Consider the following 16,028-nt stretch of genomic DNA (forward strand, 5'->3'; position numbering starts at 1 on the left):
AGCCCGGTGGGACACGAGTTCCCACGCAGAGGGAAAACTGAGATGGATGCTCTGGGGACCCTCAGCTACGTTGGAGAGAGATGGAAAGGGCAGGGAGGGCACCCAGGCACCCAGCGAGCGCTCTGCACCGGTGTGTGACCCCGAGACGCCACCAGCCAGCCCTGCGCTGGCAGGGGGGGGCAAAGGGGGGCCGGGCAGCGCCAGGGGCGCCTCAGGGGCTGGGGGCGGCTGTGCCGGCGGGACACGGCGGGCCGTGCTGCATGCAGCGGATGAGCTCCTTGCGGTTATCCAGGATGGTGTCGAAACTCTCCTGCAGCCGGTTCTGCTGATCCACCACTTTCTGCTGGAGGCCGTGGATCCAGCGCAGCAGGGCCAGGCGCCGGTACATCACCAGCTGGATGTGGTGCTTCTCCTTCTCCCGCTCCTTGAAGCGCTCCTTGTCCTGCAGGTGCTGCACGGCCTCCGCCAGCGCCGGGAAGAGGGTCCCCGGCTCGGGCTCCCCCGGCTGGGGTGGGCTCCCGGGGCGGGGGGCAGCGTCGGGAGGGTCCCAGGCACTCCCGCAGGCGCTGTCGGGGCTGTCGATGCTGAGGGAGCTGCTGGCGTAGCCGTTGTCCTCCGCGGGGGAGCTCGGGGTCTTGTTGCATCCCTCGGCCGGCTCCTCGGCGGCGGCGTTTTGGCCCCCCGCCCCGCCGACCTCCGCTCCCTCGGGGGGGCTGCGCACCCCCGGCTCGGGGAGACGCGGCCGCGCGGCGCCCAGGCTCGGGGTGGTGTCCCTAAGCCGGCCCTGGACCATCTGTCTCTGCATTAATAACAGCAGATTATCGGACGGATTTGTGGTGTTTTCGCTCCGGCTGGAGCCCTCCTCCGGCGGGGACCCCAGCGCTGGCCGGCTCCAGTTCTCGTTGCTGTCACACACCTCTCCCACGAAGTTGGAGTTGGAGTCCTGCCCGCAGCCGGCCCCCGGGGCGGCCGTGCCCAGCGCCGGGCCCCCCCGGAACGGGGCATTTGCCGGGGCACCCGGCGGGCAGACGGCAAACATCTCGGCGGTCTCCTTCCTGCAAGAGAGAGGCAGGGCTGTAACGCATCTGCGGGGCACGGGGGGGGGCACAACCAGAACTCCCATCAGCTACGGCGAGATAAAATATCCCCTCACTTTATTTGCCTCTCTTTAAAGCTGCTGACCCCGAGTCACGGGCTCATCCTTGCCCGGGGTTTGGCCGCTGCTCTCAGCATGTCCCCGGGCAACACCACCCAGGGACAACTCCTCACCCGGTGCAGGAGCTCGGGGCAGGCACCCCCCACCCATCGCTGCTCCCTGCGAGCTCCAGCCCAAACCCACGCTCCCGTGGGTCCCCCGTGGGGAGGGCATCGCAGGGGCTGGCACGCTCTGGGGTCTGCAGTGGCTGCGATTCACCCGGTGCTGGTAGAGGTGGGCTTGGAAGGAGCTGCTTTTCCAACAGCAATAAAATCTATTTAAGCAGGTGGGACTGTACAAACTCTGCCGTCTCCCCTGGGGTGGGCTGGGGGTCACGTCTGGTCTCCACCAGTGCCCAAACTGGTAACCCCGGGCTGCCTCCTCCTCTGCAGGACCGGGAGCAGAGGGGACCAGGAAAGGGAAGGTTCACCCAGCGTGTCTTGCCAGGTCACTGGCATCGAGAGCCCGTCTCCGAGCTCTCTCCCAAGAAGGACGTGCTCCCAGGAATCACACCAAGGAAAACCCATCGAGTGCCCCAGTTTCACCCTAGGAAAGCAGCGCAGAGGCAGGAGGGGCCCAGGGTGCAGCGTGGCCAGCCTGGGGGACGGGACACAAGCCCCAGCAGTAACGTGGCCCCAGCCAGGGGCAGGGAAGAGCCGTGGAGATGTCCCCCCCGCTGCCACCCCCCTCGGCTGCGCACCCCAGGGCTGGCGGGGCCCTGCAGCATCCACGATGCCCGGGGCAGGAGCACCCAGACCCACCAGTGCCGTTTGCGAGGGCGAGGGTGGCACCAGAGGGAGGAGGGCGACAGTTCGATTGTGCCCGGGGGCTCCCGAAGGCCTGGGATGCCGGGACCGCGCACCGATGCCCCCCCCACCCCCCCGACACCGATCCCCCCCAAAATGACACCGGCCATTTGCGCCATCAAGCCGCTCCGCCCCGTGGGAAGATGCCCCGTGGGAAGATGCCCCCCTGGGAGGATGCGCTGCCCCCAGGGTGGCGGGGGGGGGGGAGCCGAGGAGCGGCCCCGCACCCGCAGAGCCCCCCCCCCACCGCCAGCGGGGGGGGGCGGCGGGGAGAAGCGGCGGCGGCGGCGAATCCCCCCACCCGCATCCGCACCGCGCCGGGGAACGGCGGGGAGGAGACGGGGGGGTGCGACCCCCCGAGCCCCCCCCCGCGCCCCGCTCCCGCCCCGGCCCCGCACTCACCGCCGCCCCGGGCCCGCTCCGCCGCCGCCGCCGCCGCCGCGGGTGGGAGCGGAAGCGGCCCCGCGTGGGGAGGCGCCACCGCCGCACTTCCGAGCGCCGCCGCCGCCCCCGGGATGCTGCGGGGGGGGGGGGGGAGGCAGACGGGACGGCGGGATGGGGATGCCCCCGCCGCCCACACCCGCACCGGGATGCTGCGGGGGGGACACACACGGGGCTGTCCGCCGCTCCCCGGGCCCGCCCGCGTCTGCCCCCGCACCCCCCCCCCCGTATGTGTGTATGTGGGGGGGCACCAACAGCAGAAGGACACGGAGCTGTTGGAGCGGGGCCAGAGGAGGCCACGGAGATGCTGGGAGGGCTGGAGCCCCTCTGCTGGGAGCGGGGGCTGAGAGAGTTGGGGGGGTTCAGCCTGGAGAAGAGAAGGCTCCGGGGAGACCTTGGAGCCCCTTCCAGTCCCTAAAGGGGCTCCAGGAAAGCTGGGGAGGGACTCTGGATCAGGGAGGGGAGCCCTAGGAGGAGGGGGAAGGGTTTGACCCTGAAAGAGGGGAGATGGAGCTGAGATGTGGGGGAGAACTTTGCTGTGAGGGTGGTGAGAGCCTGGCCCAGGTTGCCCAGAGAAGCTGTGGCTGCCCCATCCCTGGAGGGGTTCAAGGCCAGGTTGGAGGGGGCTTTGGGCAACCTGGTCTGGTGGGAGGTGTCCCTGCCCAGGGCAGGGGGGCTGGAACTAAGTGGTCTTTAAGGTCCCTCCCAACCTGAACCATTCTGTGACTCTATGATTCCTCCCGTGTCTGCCCGGCCTTGGGGGGGAAGGGGGAAACTCCCACCCATGTCAGCCCAGGCAGGGAGAAGGGCAGGAGAGGCTCAGAGGGGGCAGGACAACGTGGGCTGGACCCCCACCGCCACCCACAGCCCCGGCATGGGGTGGGAGCAGGGCTGCGTGCCAGGCTGGGTGCGTGTGGGTGCATCCCACAGGCTTCGGACACCCTGGCTCCTTCCCAGCCCCTGCTCTGTGGGTCCCGTGAGCCTCAGCATGTCCCCGAGGGGATGGGGGAGACGTCGGGACCCACGGCCTCAATGGGGCCTTTATTACCTCCACCAGAGCTGGGGTGTTCAAGTGCTGGGAAAGGAAAAGGCTCAACAACATCAAAACAGCTCCCAGGAGCGCCAGGCTGGCACCGGGGGTCACATGAAGCACCATGAGCGTTTGGGGAGATAAAGAGGCTTTGTGGGGCTGGGAGGAGATGCGCTGTGTGGTGGTAAGGCTGGTGGCCTGGGGCTGGGAGCTGGGGCGGGGGCAGCTGGGGTGCTGCAGACCCCCCCATTACCCACAGGGCTGCCCCGAGCAGGGATGGTCCCATCTCCTGCTGGGTCCACCCCGTGTGGTCCTCACCGACATCCCGTGGTAGCTCTGGGATAGACATGGCATGAGCACAGCGCCACCACCCCAAGGGCTCCGCAGCCCAAGCCCACCCTGTCCAAGTTCAAACCGAGTCTCACCAAGGGCTTGGCACCTCCTGCCTGCCCCGAAGAGGAGGAGGAAGGAGGGAATGAGGGGGCTTTCAGAGTGGATGAAGATCATCTCCAAAGCTCTGAACTGTGTGAGGTGGGACACAGGGGAGAAGCACCAAGAGCTGATGTTCCTCCATGACATTGCAAGGGTTTGGAGCAGTGGAATAACACTAATAAGTGATAAATAAGTTCTTTTAACTTCCCATCTGCCTGACAGGCCCCCAGGCAGCCTCTCCGGCTCCTGGCTCCTCCAGCCCCAAAAGCTTCCACACTTCCATCAACCAGGAATCGGTGGGTTGGGACCGAGAGCTGTAACTGGGGCAGTTGGGCTGCAGCACTCCTCCGAGGAGAGCCCAAGATTAAAGAAAGAAAACCTTCCCGTCACACAGGAAAGGCAGAAACTGGCTCAGGCGCGTCTGTGAAATGGGCAGGAGAGAAAAAAGGGTTTGGGCAAACAATGGGCTCTGCTTTGCCTTGAGCTGGGTGTTTGCTTCTCCGTGCCGGTTTGCGTGTCCCTCCCATCAGGGGCCTGAGCTCAAAGCAAAGCTAAATATTCACCTCTGAGAGCAAGGAGGAAAGTTTGATCCATTCGGGGACCTTCTCCTCCACTTGACTGGGCGGAGGCGCAGCTGAAACAGGCCTTTTTGTTTCATGGGTTTGGATTTCACCCAGCAGAAGGAGGCTGGAAGCCCGGCTGCAGTTTGGCTCATGGGGCAGGAGGGGGGTTTGCTCCTCTCTCGGCTTCACTCATCCCCACCCCAGGGATTCCCGCGGGGCCGGTGGGTGCGGACGTGCCCGAGCCTGCTGCAAACCTGCAGTCATCCCCAGCTTCACTGGGGCAGGCGGGAACCTCCGTTTTGGGGGTTCCTCCCCCAAACGCCAGCCTTGGCAGGAACCGGGTGGGTGCTGGGTTTGAGGAGGGGGCCCGGAGCAGCAGTTGCAGGGGTCTGTCTCGCCGGGTGCAGCTCAGGTTCAGGCCAGCACCCCCAGCCCCGGGATTATCTGTATCTGATGGAGACCAGAGGGATTTGCTGCTTGCGAGGAAAACGGCTCCGTGTCCCTGTGAACCAGCCGTCCCCTCAGCCCCAGCTGCCCCCCACCCCAGGGACGCTGCCAGCGGGGACCCCAGCTTGGGGCGCAGGACAGAGGGGACACTAGACACGGGGAGGCTGGGCTGGTCCCTTTGGAGCAGGAGAAAAGAGAAGATTTGGAGGTGGAGGGGGCTTAGTTATGGATTTCAGAGTTGTCTTCCCCTCCACTTCCCCCACTTTGTTCCAGAAATAAATTAAAAACTCTCCCTCCAGGAAATTAAAAGTCATTTAAGAAGACAGAGCACGGGACCTGATGTGCTGGGGTGGCCGTGGTGGGGCCGTGCTCGGCCACGCAGTGATGGGCTTGGCCAGGCACTCTCATGGCAGAGAGCACCCGGGCACCCAGGAGCCACCATCCCACCATCCCAGGACCTTGGGGCAGAGGTGGGGGAACCCGTCCCGAAAGAGTTAAGGGTGAAACATCGCCAAAAAAAAAAAAAAAATTACAAAAGAAAAAAGTGCCCTGAACCACATGCGACCTAACCTCCCCAGCGGCTCATCTGAGTTTAATAACGGAGGAGGGAAATCTCCCAAAAAGCTCTCAGAGAAATTAAAGTAAACAGCGTGCTGACCTCCAACCCCGCGCTGCCCCGCCGCTGACTCGGCCCCGGCTGCGGCGGCACCGGCGACGTGGCATTCGGTGTAATTGTAAACACATTCGGGTAAATACGATGGGGGGGGGAGCAGTGAGGGGGTCCCGGGGGAGCCGGTGTCCGGGTGGGACCCCCTCTCCCAGCACCCGGCAGGAACCGGGGACCGGCAGCCAGGCAAAGATGTGGCCATGGGGGATGCCATGGACCGATGGCTTCGGGCTGCGTGGCCGTGTCCCATCCCTGGCTGCGAGGGGCTTCAGGAACTGATGTGACCAGTGGGGCCAGGAGCCACCGGGACCATCACGCTGCCCCGTGACTGCAGGGTTGGGGCTGGGAAACCTAACGTCAGGAGCGCTGATGGAGGGAGGAGGAGGAGGAGGAGGAGGGTGCTATAAAGGGCTTGTCTTCTTGGCCTCACGAAATGTAAAAACAATGCTCTTATTTCCATAGATCCTGGTCAGTTTTGTAGGCTGAGGGAAAGAAAAGCAGCCCCGGGCTGTGAGAATGCAGGAGCTCCTCTCCAGGGAGGGGACGGCAAAGCCATTGGCCTCGAGGGGGGAAGCGGGAGCTGAGCGTCGCTGCCAGCCTGGCCCCATCCCTGTCCTTGTCCCCATCCTCATCCCTGTCCCTGTCCCCATTCTCATCCCATCCCTGCAGTGCCCTCACACGCAGCATCCCATCATCTGCATTCCCCATGGGTTTTTCTGGGGAAAACACCACTCAAAGAGAGGGGAAGGGGGCAGAGGGGGCCGGATCCAGGTGAGCCCCACTCCTCTGCCCCACTCCCCAGCGCCTGGGCTGGTCCCCGCTGCCTGCCCTCTACCTGTAAACCAAATTATATTTCAATCAGAATCAAAGGCAGTGACAGACGCGCTGTATTTGGTGAAAAATGCCAGGAATCCGCAGCCAGATTGGGTTTCAGAGGAGCCGGGAATCCCACAGAGGCCAGATGGTTTCCACCGGACTGGGGATCAGAGCCCGCTCCCCCCAGCGGCTCCCACCCCAGGGATCAGCCCTTGGGATGCGTTGGGATACAGGAGAGAGGAGGAGGAGGAGGAGCAGGGGGAGGAAGGGCCTGCGGGGCCAGGAAGCCCAGTGGAGGTGTGAACCTCCCGCCGGAGGGACAACCCATCGGTGATGGGGACTCAGCTCTGTCCCCGGGACACGCAGCCCCATCACCCGGCGGTGGGAGAGACCCCCCCTCGCCCCTGACCCGCACCCGGGGAGAAGCCCCCTTCCCCTTTGCTTTCCCAACTCCCAAAAAAGGGTTTCTCTTGGTCCGGGGGATGTGCTCTGCCGAGAGAGTGAAGCTGGTGTCCCGCAGACGTTTCCTCTGGGGTTTATCCGCTGCCGAGCTACAAAAGGGGAATGTTGACGTCAGCTCCTCCCCTTCCATCAGACCGGGACCCAAAAATCACCGTTTCCTCTTGGCCTGTGAATCACTAATAAACTCCAGACAGAAAGGGATGATTAGGAAATTGTTTGGGAAACGGGGAGGAAGGGGGAGGGACCGGCTCTCGCCGCCTCGGCCGGTGGCTCTGGGCGGCTTTGCCCCTCGGTGTCGCCTCCCTGCCCCGCGGGACGGGTCCCCGTCTCGGGGTCCCCACGTCTGCTCCGGCCACGGGCCACGTCCAGAGCCCAGCCCAGGGGCTCTCCGAGTCTGGCTACAACTGAAGTCCACCATCGAGGGGATTTGTCTGTCTGCGAGGATTTGGGGATGAAAATCCCCGTGTGCATTTAAGGGTGTATTTTTCCCTTTGATCGCGGTCCAGGGCAGCGGCGCTGGGTGGAATCTCTCCGTCAGTGGGTATCCGTGGCTGGGCACTCGCCAACCTCTGGGCATGAGCTCCTCGGCTGGAGCCCAACCACCGCCTGTCCCCGGGCTGTCTCACGGGGGACCCAGCCACCAGCCACTTGCAGCCCGTGACACGGCGGGGCTCTGGGCAGGGGGCTCCCGGCTTGAAAATAATATAATAAAGGCAGGAATGCTGGTGGGTCGTGGCTCACTGCTCAGCCTGTGGTTGGCAACGGCGATGCTCTTGCCCTGACCAAAAGCTACGCTGAAAACTGTCGGTGCCAGCACTCAGGTGGCACCGTCCTTGTCCCACGCTGGTCCCCGGCCACCCCATCCCGCAGCACAGCCCCCTCGGCAGCGGGGGGATCATCCCCTGCCTCCCTGCAGATGGAGGGGTCCCGGCCGCCCCGCTCCCTGCACCCCCCCAACTGCTGCACACTTGTCCTGGAACAGCAACGCTCCACATTTGGACTTCATAAGGCAGAAAACTTCAGGATTTTGAAATTTCAGTCTTGGACACAAATCTGATGCATTCCATAAATGCTTTAATTTATCCCTTTGTCACAATATTCGATAAAAGGTTTGGTTTCAGCTGCCCTGCTTTGATTAATAACTGTAACAGATTCTAACCTGAAGGAATCATCTTATATTGCGTTTGTGGAAATTAAATGTTTGATTGCACGTAGTCAGAATTTTCTGGTGTGGGAACTGCTCCACTGGAGAACTTTGAACAAGCTCTAATCAAACAACACTTTGGGGTGTTTTTTTTTTCCCCCTCAGCTTCTCCTTTACCTATAACAAGTCAAAACATCTGTTAAAATTCAATCAGAGCAAAACTGGCTGAAAAAAAAAAAATAATTAAAATTCGGGGTGTACAATTAAATGCCTGCCCACGTTGCAGCCAGGTGGGACGGGGGCTCTGCGCACAGGGTGTGGATGTGGCCGGCACAGGCTGGGGGGAGCGGGGTCCCGTGGGGGCTTCCCACCGCCCCGGCCCCCCGGTACCGGCACCACCCGGGTGCTGCCACCACCGCGGTGATCCCTATATCCCTGTGAGCCTCACGCTCCCACTGGCACTGCCGGGGATGCCATCGTCGGGGACGATGCCGATGGCCCGTGGGAGGTGCCAGCCCCGGTGTGGAGCGGGGGGTCGCTGGGTTGTTGCTGGTTCTGGCCGGGCTCCCCCCAGCAGAAAAGGCCTTTGCGGCAGACGGAGCCTTTTGAACCGAAAAGGACGTTTTCCTTATGCTTGACATCCTCTGCTTTTTGGTAAAAATAGAAACACTGGAATTCCAGGGCTGGGCTTGTTTTCCTTTCTCTTCCTTCCTTTTCCACAGCAGGGTGAGGGGTCTGAGTCTCCCTGAGCCGTGAGAGAAGGCAGAGGGATGGAAAGCAAGAGGGAAAACCAAAATCCCGTGGGCACGTGGGAACAGGAGCCCTTTTCCATAGGGATGGTGTGAGCGGGTGGCCGCTGCTTTTGGGTGCTAATCCCGGCCACGGCCGGGCTCTGCCGTGCCGCAGGTGCCCCCGTGCCAGACGGGGAGCGGTGGCACGTTTTTGAGGTCAGAAAGAGGAGTTTTCAGCAATTAGAGCGGCGTTCCAAGATAAACCCCCGCTTCCTGGCGGGTCCGTTCCCATCAGCCTGGTTGGGTCCCGGCGAGACGGACCCTGGCGAGGGGCTCTCCTGGCGGGAACAGCCCGGCAAATTCTCTCTGCATGGGTGAAATTCCCTCTGCTACCGAGGTTATTATCTCCCAACAGGAACCAACAATATCCTTTCATTTAGACACTAATTTGAACAATGTGCGCCGGCCGGGGGAGGAAGGGCGCTCGCTGCTTCGGAGCCTTTGAAAAATCCAGGCGGGAGCCAAACCAGAAGGAAAACAAAACCCCACAGTGATGTGAGGGGCTCAGTGACGCGGGGCCACGGGTCGGTGCCACGGGCTCCGGTCGTGCTGCCGGGGCAAAGGGTGACACTGGAAAACTGCCAGGCCCAGGGACACGTGGGGCTCCAAGGCACCGTGTCCCACCTCGTGTCCGGGGAAAATTACCGTCCAGGCCCTCCTGGAGCCGAGAGCCCCGTCCATGGTGTGGGGGGGTCTCTTTTGCCCACTGGGGAAATTCGTCTCCTCTGCTTAACCAGCCTGTTCCGCCTCATAATTACAATTTCCATGGGGCTGGAGGGTGCAGTAAAACACTTCTAAACTTATTCTATCGTAAAGCTCACACGAGGCACCGGAGAAAGTCAGTGTGTGTAATTGATAACTGTAAAAACATTTTCATTTCCGTTTTTCGGGAGCAGACAAGACAAACACGGCAGGGGGAAGGGAGCACCCGCCGATGGCACACGTGTCCCCTGCAGCCCCCCACGTCACCACTCCAGCACCCAGGGGCTGGTGCCAGTGTCCGACGGGCTGCGGCCACCTCGCCCTGAGTGGTTTGCAGCGGGACCAGCGTGGGCTGGAGTTGTTCCCAAGAGGGATCTCTGCTGGCACATGGCCAGCAGCAGCAGCATCCCCATCCTCATCCCATCCCATCCCATCCCATCATCTATCCCATCTCATCCCATCATCTATCCCATCGCATCCCATCGCATCCCATCGCATCCCATCGCATCCCATCCCATCCCATCCCATCCCATCCCATCATCTATCCCATCCCCATCCCCATCCCATCCCATCCCATGCAATCCCATCCCATCTCATCCCATCATCTATCCCATCCCCATCCCATCCCATCCTATCCCCATCCCTGTGCCTGGTGGGATGCAGCATCCCATTCCCACTGGCCACTTGGGTGCCGATCCCTCCTGGGCAAACCCCGCGGGGGCTTGCAGAGGGAGATGGAGGGATTTCTACTGTATTTACTCTTAAAGTGTAGCCGTTATGAATATTCACACCCGCGTGGGGAGAGCAGGCGCGTTCCCCGACGGGGATATCAGTTGGAACATCATCTAATTGATTATGTGGAAATTGCTCCTGGTGGAAAGGGAAGCCCTCGCCTCGCTCTCGGTGAATTAATTTAGCTTGTGCCATTCTTCGCTGTGCTCAATTAATCTTGTTAAAGTGATATAATTTTAGCTCGTACTTCACACAGAGGGGTACCGGGGAGGCCCCGGCTGATAACGAGGGGAGGTTAGTTAATGACGGGGTGATGGGGGCTCGGACCCTTCACGCGGGAGGGGACGGTGGTGGGAGAGGGGCTCCTGTTTCTGGCCCTGGCCCTGATGTGCGGGATCGGCCCCGGGACCGGCGGGACCCCGGGATGCCGTCCCTGCTGGGGGTCCCGGGGCCACCGGGATGCAGGATGCCGGGTGCCATGGCGGGGATGCAGGATGCCGGGTGCCTGGGCCATCTCCAGCTCCGCACAGAGACAAAGAGCGCCGGTTCCCGCGGCCCCCCGGCAGCTGGCGTGGGGGGACGTAATCCCACAAAAGTCCTGCTCCGGGGGGATCAGCGGGAGAGGTGAGGGGCACGCCGCCGAGCCCCCGCCATGCCTGCCCCTTTCTATCCCCGCTATTGACTGCCTAAACAGTTCTTTGGTGATTACAATGTAAATATAGCTTTTCATGGAGTAAAGGCCTTTTATGGGATCCACACACACTTAACCACTTAACCCCGGCGACAAAAAGAGCAGTGAATTAGCTGTTTAGAGGCTGCTCGTGCAGAAAAGCGGGCGCTGAATAGGATTTGGGGATCTCTGTGTATCAATTGCTATGCTCCAGGGGCACTCAATGGGGCTTTTGGCGTTCGAGCATGTGCCAAAGGGCTCGCGTGGGTACGGATGGAGGGTCGCGGGGGGGAGGGAGGGGAAAGAAGAAGAAAAAAAGCAGCTGCTTCTCTTTAATAAAACAATGATTTATTCATAGCGACTTGGGGAAGGGGCGGGGGGGACACGGGGAAGTGCCAAAGCGATGCTCGCCCTGCTCCGTGCCCGGGAGAGGCTCAGGGGCTGAGCTTGCCCGGGGAGTGGGAGGCACGGGGACCCCCGGAGCAGCCTGTGGGGCAGAGCTGGGTCCTGCTGCAGCCCCCAGGGAGGGGGTCCCTGTGGCTGTGCCCAGGCACCTTTGCTGGGGTGCAGGAGCCAGGGGCTGGGGGACAACCCCCCTGCTCTTCCCCTGCCCCACGGGCACTTCTGCAAAGCCGGGTGGCAGCCGGTGCCCCCCCTGCCCTGGGGGCAGCAGCAGGGCCATGCATGGGTATGGATGCAGGGGCTCAGTGTGTGGCCCCCCCATGCTGGGACGAGGTGTTTTGGGGCTGGCACTTGGTGTCCTGGGTTAAATGAGCCCAGGCTGCCATGGCTGTAGCCACCAAGGGATGCTGCAGCTGGGAAAGACCCTTGTCCCGCTGGGGTGGGCAGCCCGGGCTGGTGGGGGGTGGCCGAGCCAGGCAGTGGGGGCCTGGAGCTCAGCGGCCCCCCCAGCAGCGCTTGCCGATGAACAAGAGGAGACTTCATGGAGCGGGGCCGGGGGGAGCAAACTCAAAGCAGATCTGAAATGAATGGCCTGAAACGAGGAGAGGCGGCCGGACAAAGCCGGGGCTCGGGGTGGCAATGGGGGGGGGGATCGGGAGGGGGGTGAAAAGGTGGCGGCACACGGCCGGGTGTGCGGTGGGAGATCGGCCGGCACCGGCAGCAGCCAGGCTCCTTCCCGGCGGGATGCAGGTGTCCCCACGGCAGCGGTGGCCGCGCGGGGCCAGGGTGGGAGCAGGGAACATTCGCTCACGGGGAACAAAAATAAGGGGGCGCCGGGACCCCGCAACGGCCACTGGGCATCGCCGCTCCGTGGCAGGAAGGTGACACCGGAGGGGGGACACCGGCGGGTCCCGTCCCTCCTCGCCGGGCCACAAACGGGACCTCACCCAAGTCACGAAGGGCTGACGAGGAGCAGATCGAGTCGGGCTATGGCCCTATTTTTAGGCCGGTGCAGATGGAAGGGTGAAAGAGGAGGGGGGGGAGGCAGGGCTGGAACGGGAATGAAAGACAAACAAACGCCAAGCAGATGTTGGGAGCCCCCTGCTCTTCCCCTCGCAGGATGCCCGTGCGGCTCCCGGTGACACCGGCTCTGCCGCCCTCGACCCCCAGAGCCCGGGGGGCAGCGGGGGACGCAGGGCAGAGCGGGGAGCCACGTCCCCTCCTGCTCGTCCCCCCCCACACCCCGTGGCTGGGGCTCACACCGTCACCCCGGGGCGGCGGTGCCACACCAGCCATTTTTGGCATCTCCAGTTTCCAAATCCCAACCCCTCCAGCCTTCAAGAGGGTTTGGGGCCTCGGTGCCGTATGAAATCCAGCTCCTCCAGCCTTCCTTTCTGCCCCCCCCCTGCAGATGTTCAGGGGGGGTTTCTGCCAATTGAGTTGACCCCATCTAATCTTTCCTTCCTTCCTTTTCTTTTCCCTTTCCAGCAGGGGAGGGGGCTGTTTGCAGCCCAGCAGCGGCACCCTGGGAGCTGTTATCATATTTGGGGGGGGCTGGTGTCATCCCCCTCTCCGAAGATGACACTAGGGGTCTGCGGGGCGGCTCGCCGAGGCACCCCGAGCCCGCCAGCTGGCGGGCTCGGGGTGCCTCGGCGAGCCGCCCCGCAGAAGAATCCATCAGCAGCACCATCCCATGCCATCCCCCACCCCGTGATTTTTGGGGTGGAAAAAGCCACCTGAAGGGGCAGTTCCCGTTATCTCCCATCCTGAGGCAGGGATGGGGTACGCACGGGGCAGGATCGGGCCCCTGCGCCCCCTCTGGGGCTTGTTGGGCTGGGGAGGAGGAGGAGGAAGAGGAAGGAAAAGCCATTTATTTTTTCTAATTGGGTCAGGGGGTTTTCAAAGCCCTCCTCCAGGCTTCGTGTAAAAATAGGAATGGGGAAATGCCAACTCTGCATATCCTGAGCAGCCGGGGAGGGGGCGTTAGCACCTCGGGGGTTAATTAGGCTTCCAGGCTCCATCAACTGGAAATTAGGCAGGGGAGAAGCTGCTCTGCTGGTCCACGAAGTCCTCCAGCCAGGACCTTGGGGCTGGGCACAGCGGCCACAACCATCCACACCGGGATACAGCAGGACACCCAGACTCCAAACAGCATCCCCCCATGGAAGAGGGGAGGGTTTGGGGCTGCTGGTGGCTTTTGGGGTGCTGGGTGGGTGCGAGGACACACATGAACATCTCACCTTCCAAAGGGAAGATGCCTCTCGGGTACCGACCCTCCATCACCGCGTGCTCCAACATCATCAAACACTGAAAAAAAAAAAAAAATCAATGGGCCACCGTAAGGGGAGCAGCACTGAGCGTGTTGCATGAAAACAGCCTTGAGGAGCAGAGAAAAAAAATATTAGCTAAAAATAAAATTAATCTCTCGCAAAGCTGCAAGATTTGCTTCTTCCTCCTCCCCCCTGCGCTGCAATCTTTTATGTCGTTTTCTTTAATTACAGCTGGGTTAGATCTCTGCTGCCGGGAGAGGCGGAGCTGGAGTTGGCCATAAATTGGGCTTCTGGATGATACGAGAGAAAATAATAACCCCCAAGGACCCAACATCTGTCCACATGGAGCACACGTGATGTTATAATTAATATTAATGACTAATAGTTAATATAGAAGGAAACTTTTGCTTTACAGGTGAGCTAATAAACCCAGCCCTGCTGCCGGGGCTATTTTCCATGTCATGAGCTCAGCCGGACTCTGCTCAGCCAGGAGCCCCCACGGCTCCATCCCCGGATCCTGCTGGGTGAGGGGGGGCTGCTTCAGGCTCCGCTCTCGGGAATAAAGCGGCGATCGGGGGGTCCCAGCCATGCCCGGCCCCTCACAGCTCCCCGGGGGGTCCCAGGGAGGGAAGGTCTTTGATTTCAGATTGGAATTAGGTGGGGGCACCCACTCCCACGGGCACAAGGCAACACCAGTCCCACACGGTGGGTTTTTCCCCGTTGTTATCTTTTCTTCTTAGCAAGGAAAGCAACGGCCTGTTAGTAACAGAGAGCTCTTGTTTTACTATATTCTTACACTGCATTTCTGCATTTCTTGATTTATCTACTCCCTTCCTGTTACACTACACCCATTCCTGCTGCTCTCTCGCCTCCCCTTTCCTAGGAATGGAGAGCCCAAAGGAAAGGAAAGAGATGCTGAAAACATCACCGGCTCCGCAGCCAAGCACACGCTGAAGATGTTTCTCACGGGCCCAAAGCCCTGCCCCGCTCGTGGCTCCTGGAGAAAGGATGCACGCGCTAACGAGCGGCTGGGAAGCCAGAGAGGGTAAATAACAGTGACAGGGCTGCTCTGGAAGCCACCCTCCCGTCCCCACTTGCGTGGGTGCCCGGGGGGGCTTTTTGTCCTTTAACCCTCATATTGGGTCTGGGGCAGGCGATGAGGGTGCAGGACGGAGGAGGTGCAGACGCGCCCGTGAAAAGCACACACGGAACATACACGGAACATACCGTGCCTCTCCTCGTGTGTCCACTCCGACATAATTTTTCACGTGTTGGAAATACAGATGATTTTAGCCTGGGTCCATCTGGTTTCCCAAATAACCTGTCTATTTGATAAATAACATAAATTAAATTAGACAAGACAAACAAATAGTTTTTTTTCTCCCCCCCCCTTTCAGTCTCTTGGCAAAAAGGAAAAAAAAAAAAAAAGAAAAGGGGAAAAGAAAACATAATTCAGTGACTGCCTTGAGCCCCCGAGGAGCCGCGCGGTGGTGAAAGCCATGATTATAAACGTGTCTGCAATGTTAACCTTTCACACACACCGAAGGCCGCTCTTTCCTCTGCTTGTAAGTTCTTTTTTTAATTTCTTCGCTGCCACCGGGGTTCCCGAGAGCTCCTTCTCTCTGCGAAGGCAGCAGGGGAGAGTGGATTCCTCTCAGCAGGGCTCCCGCGCTGTGGCCGAGGATCAGGGCAGATCCCAAAGGCTTTGGTCCTCCTGGCTCTCGTGGGGCTGAGGGAAACTGAGGCACAAATAGTGTGGTTACTACAGATGCTTAACTCGGATGAGAACCCTGGTGTCCCACCAAGGTGCAGCCACTTCTTTATCCCATGCAAAGCTGAAACCAAATATCAACCCCGACTCTCAGCTGGAACCGTTTGGGGATCACCCAAGACACGACAGAGGGGAAAAGCAGGGAGGGAAGGGGACGAAGCTCATCCTTCAGCCCAGGAGGGCCCCGCAGAGCTGTTTCTGCGCGGGCTGAAGCCCCAGGGCTGTGCACAGGACCCTCATTCCCACCCCGACCCCTCTCTCTCCACCTCAACCCTCCTCAGTCTCTCCCTCCCGGCCCCACACCACCCTCGGCACCTCCAGCAGCAACAGGGGGGGTGGATTTTCCTCCCCGTTAGCACGGCGGCATCTCAGCGCCAGGAGGGGCGAGCTCAATCGATAGCTGAAAATGAGAAGCCAAAGCGGTGTTAATGTGCCAGACGGGCTGGGGGGCAGCCCCGGGCGAGCGGCCGGGGGGAGGAGATGGATGAGAGGGAGCATGGGCGAGGGTCAGCCCAAACCCAGCTCTGCTCCCCACCGGGACCATGGAGTCTGGCACAATGAGCATCATCGGCTCAGGACATGTTCAAACCCTCCTGCTATTGAGATTTTGGTTCCTACAGGCCTCCCCCCTGGCCTCCCAGCCCTGCCTCCCCAAGCACAACATGGAATATACTGCCCTGCGAGGAA

The 16,028-nt window shown here is 61.3% G+C and overlaps 1 protein-coding gene across 1 annotated transcript; it reads right to left on the reverse strand.

Moving 5' to 3' along the window:
- Positions 1–211: 211 nt before the first annotated feature.
- C21H1orf216 (chromosome 21 C1orf216 homolog) lies at positions 212–1,039 on the reverse strand. The gene has a single exon (XM_074162198.1). It carries the CDS (start codon positions 1,037–1,039, stop codon positions 212–214), a length of 828 nt encoding a protein of 275 aa, XP_074018299.1.
- Positions 1,040–16,028: the final 14,989 nt, after the last annotated feature.

Source organism: Numenius arquata, chromosome 21 (genome assembly GCF_964106895.1).
Source record: "Numenius arquata chromosome 21, bNumArq3.hap1.1, whole genome shotgun sequence".
Classification (NCBI taxonomy): Eukaryota; Metazoa; Chordata; class Aves; order Charadriiformes; family Scolopacidae; genus Numenius; species Numenius arquata.

What these genes read in the sequence shown, in the direction of transcription:
- C21H1orf216 (XM_074162198.1), bottom strand. Translation starts at nt 1,039, where the DNA reads ATGTTTGCCGTCTGCCCGCCGGGTGCCCCGGCAAATGCCCCGTTCCGG.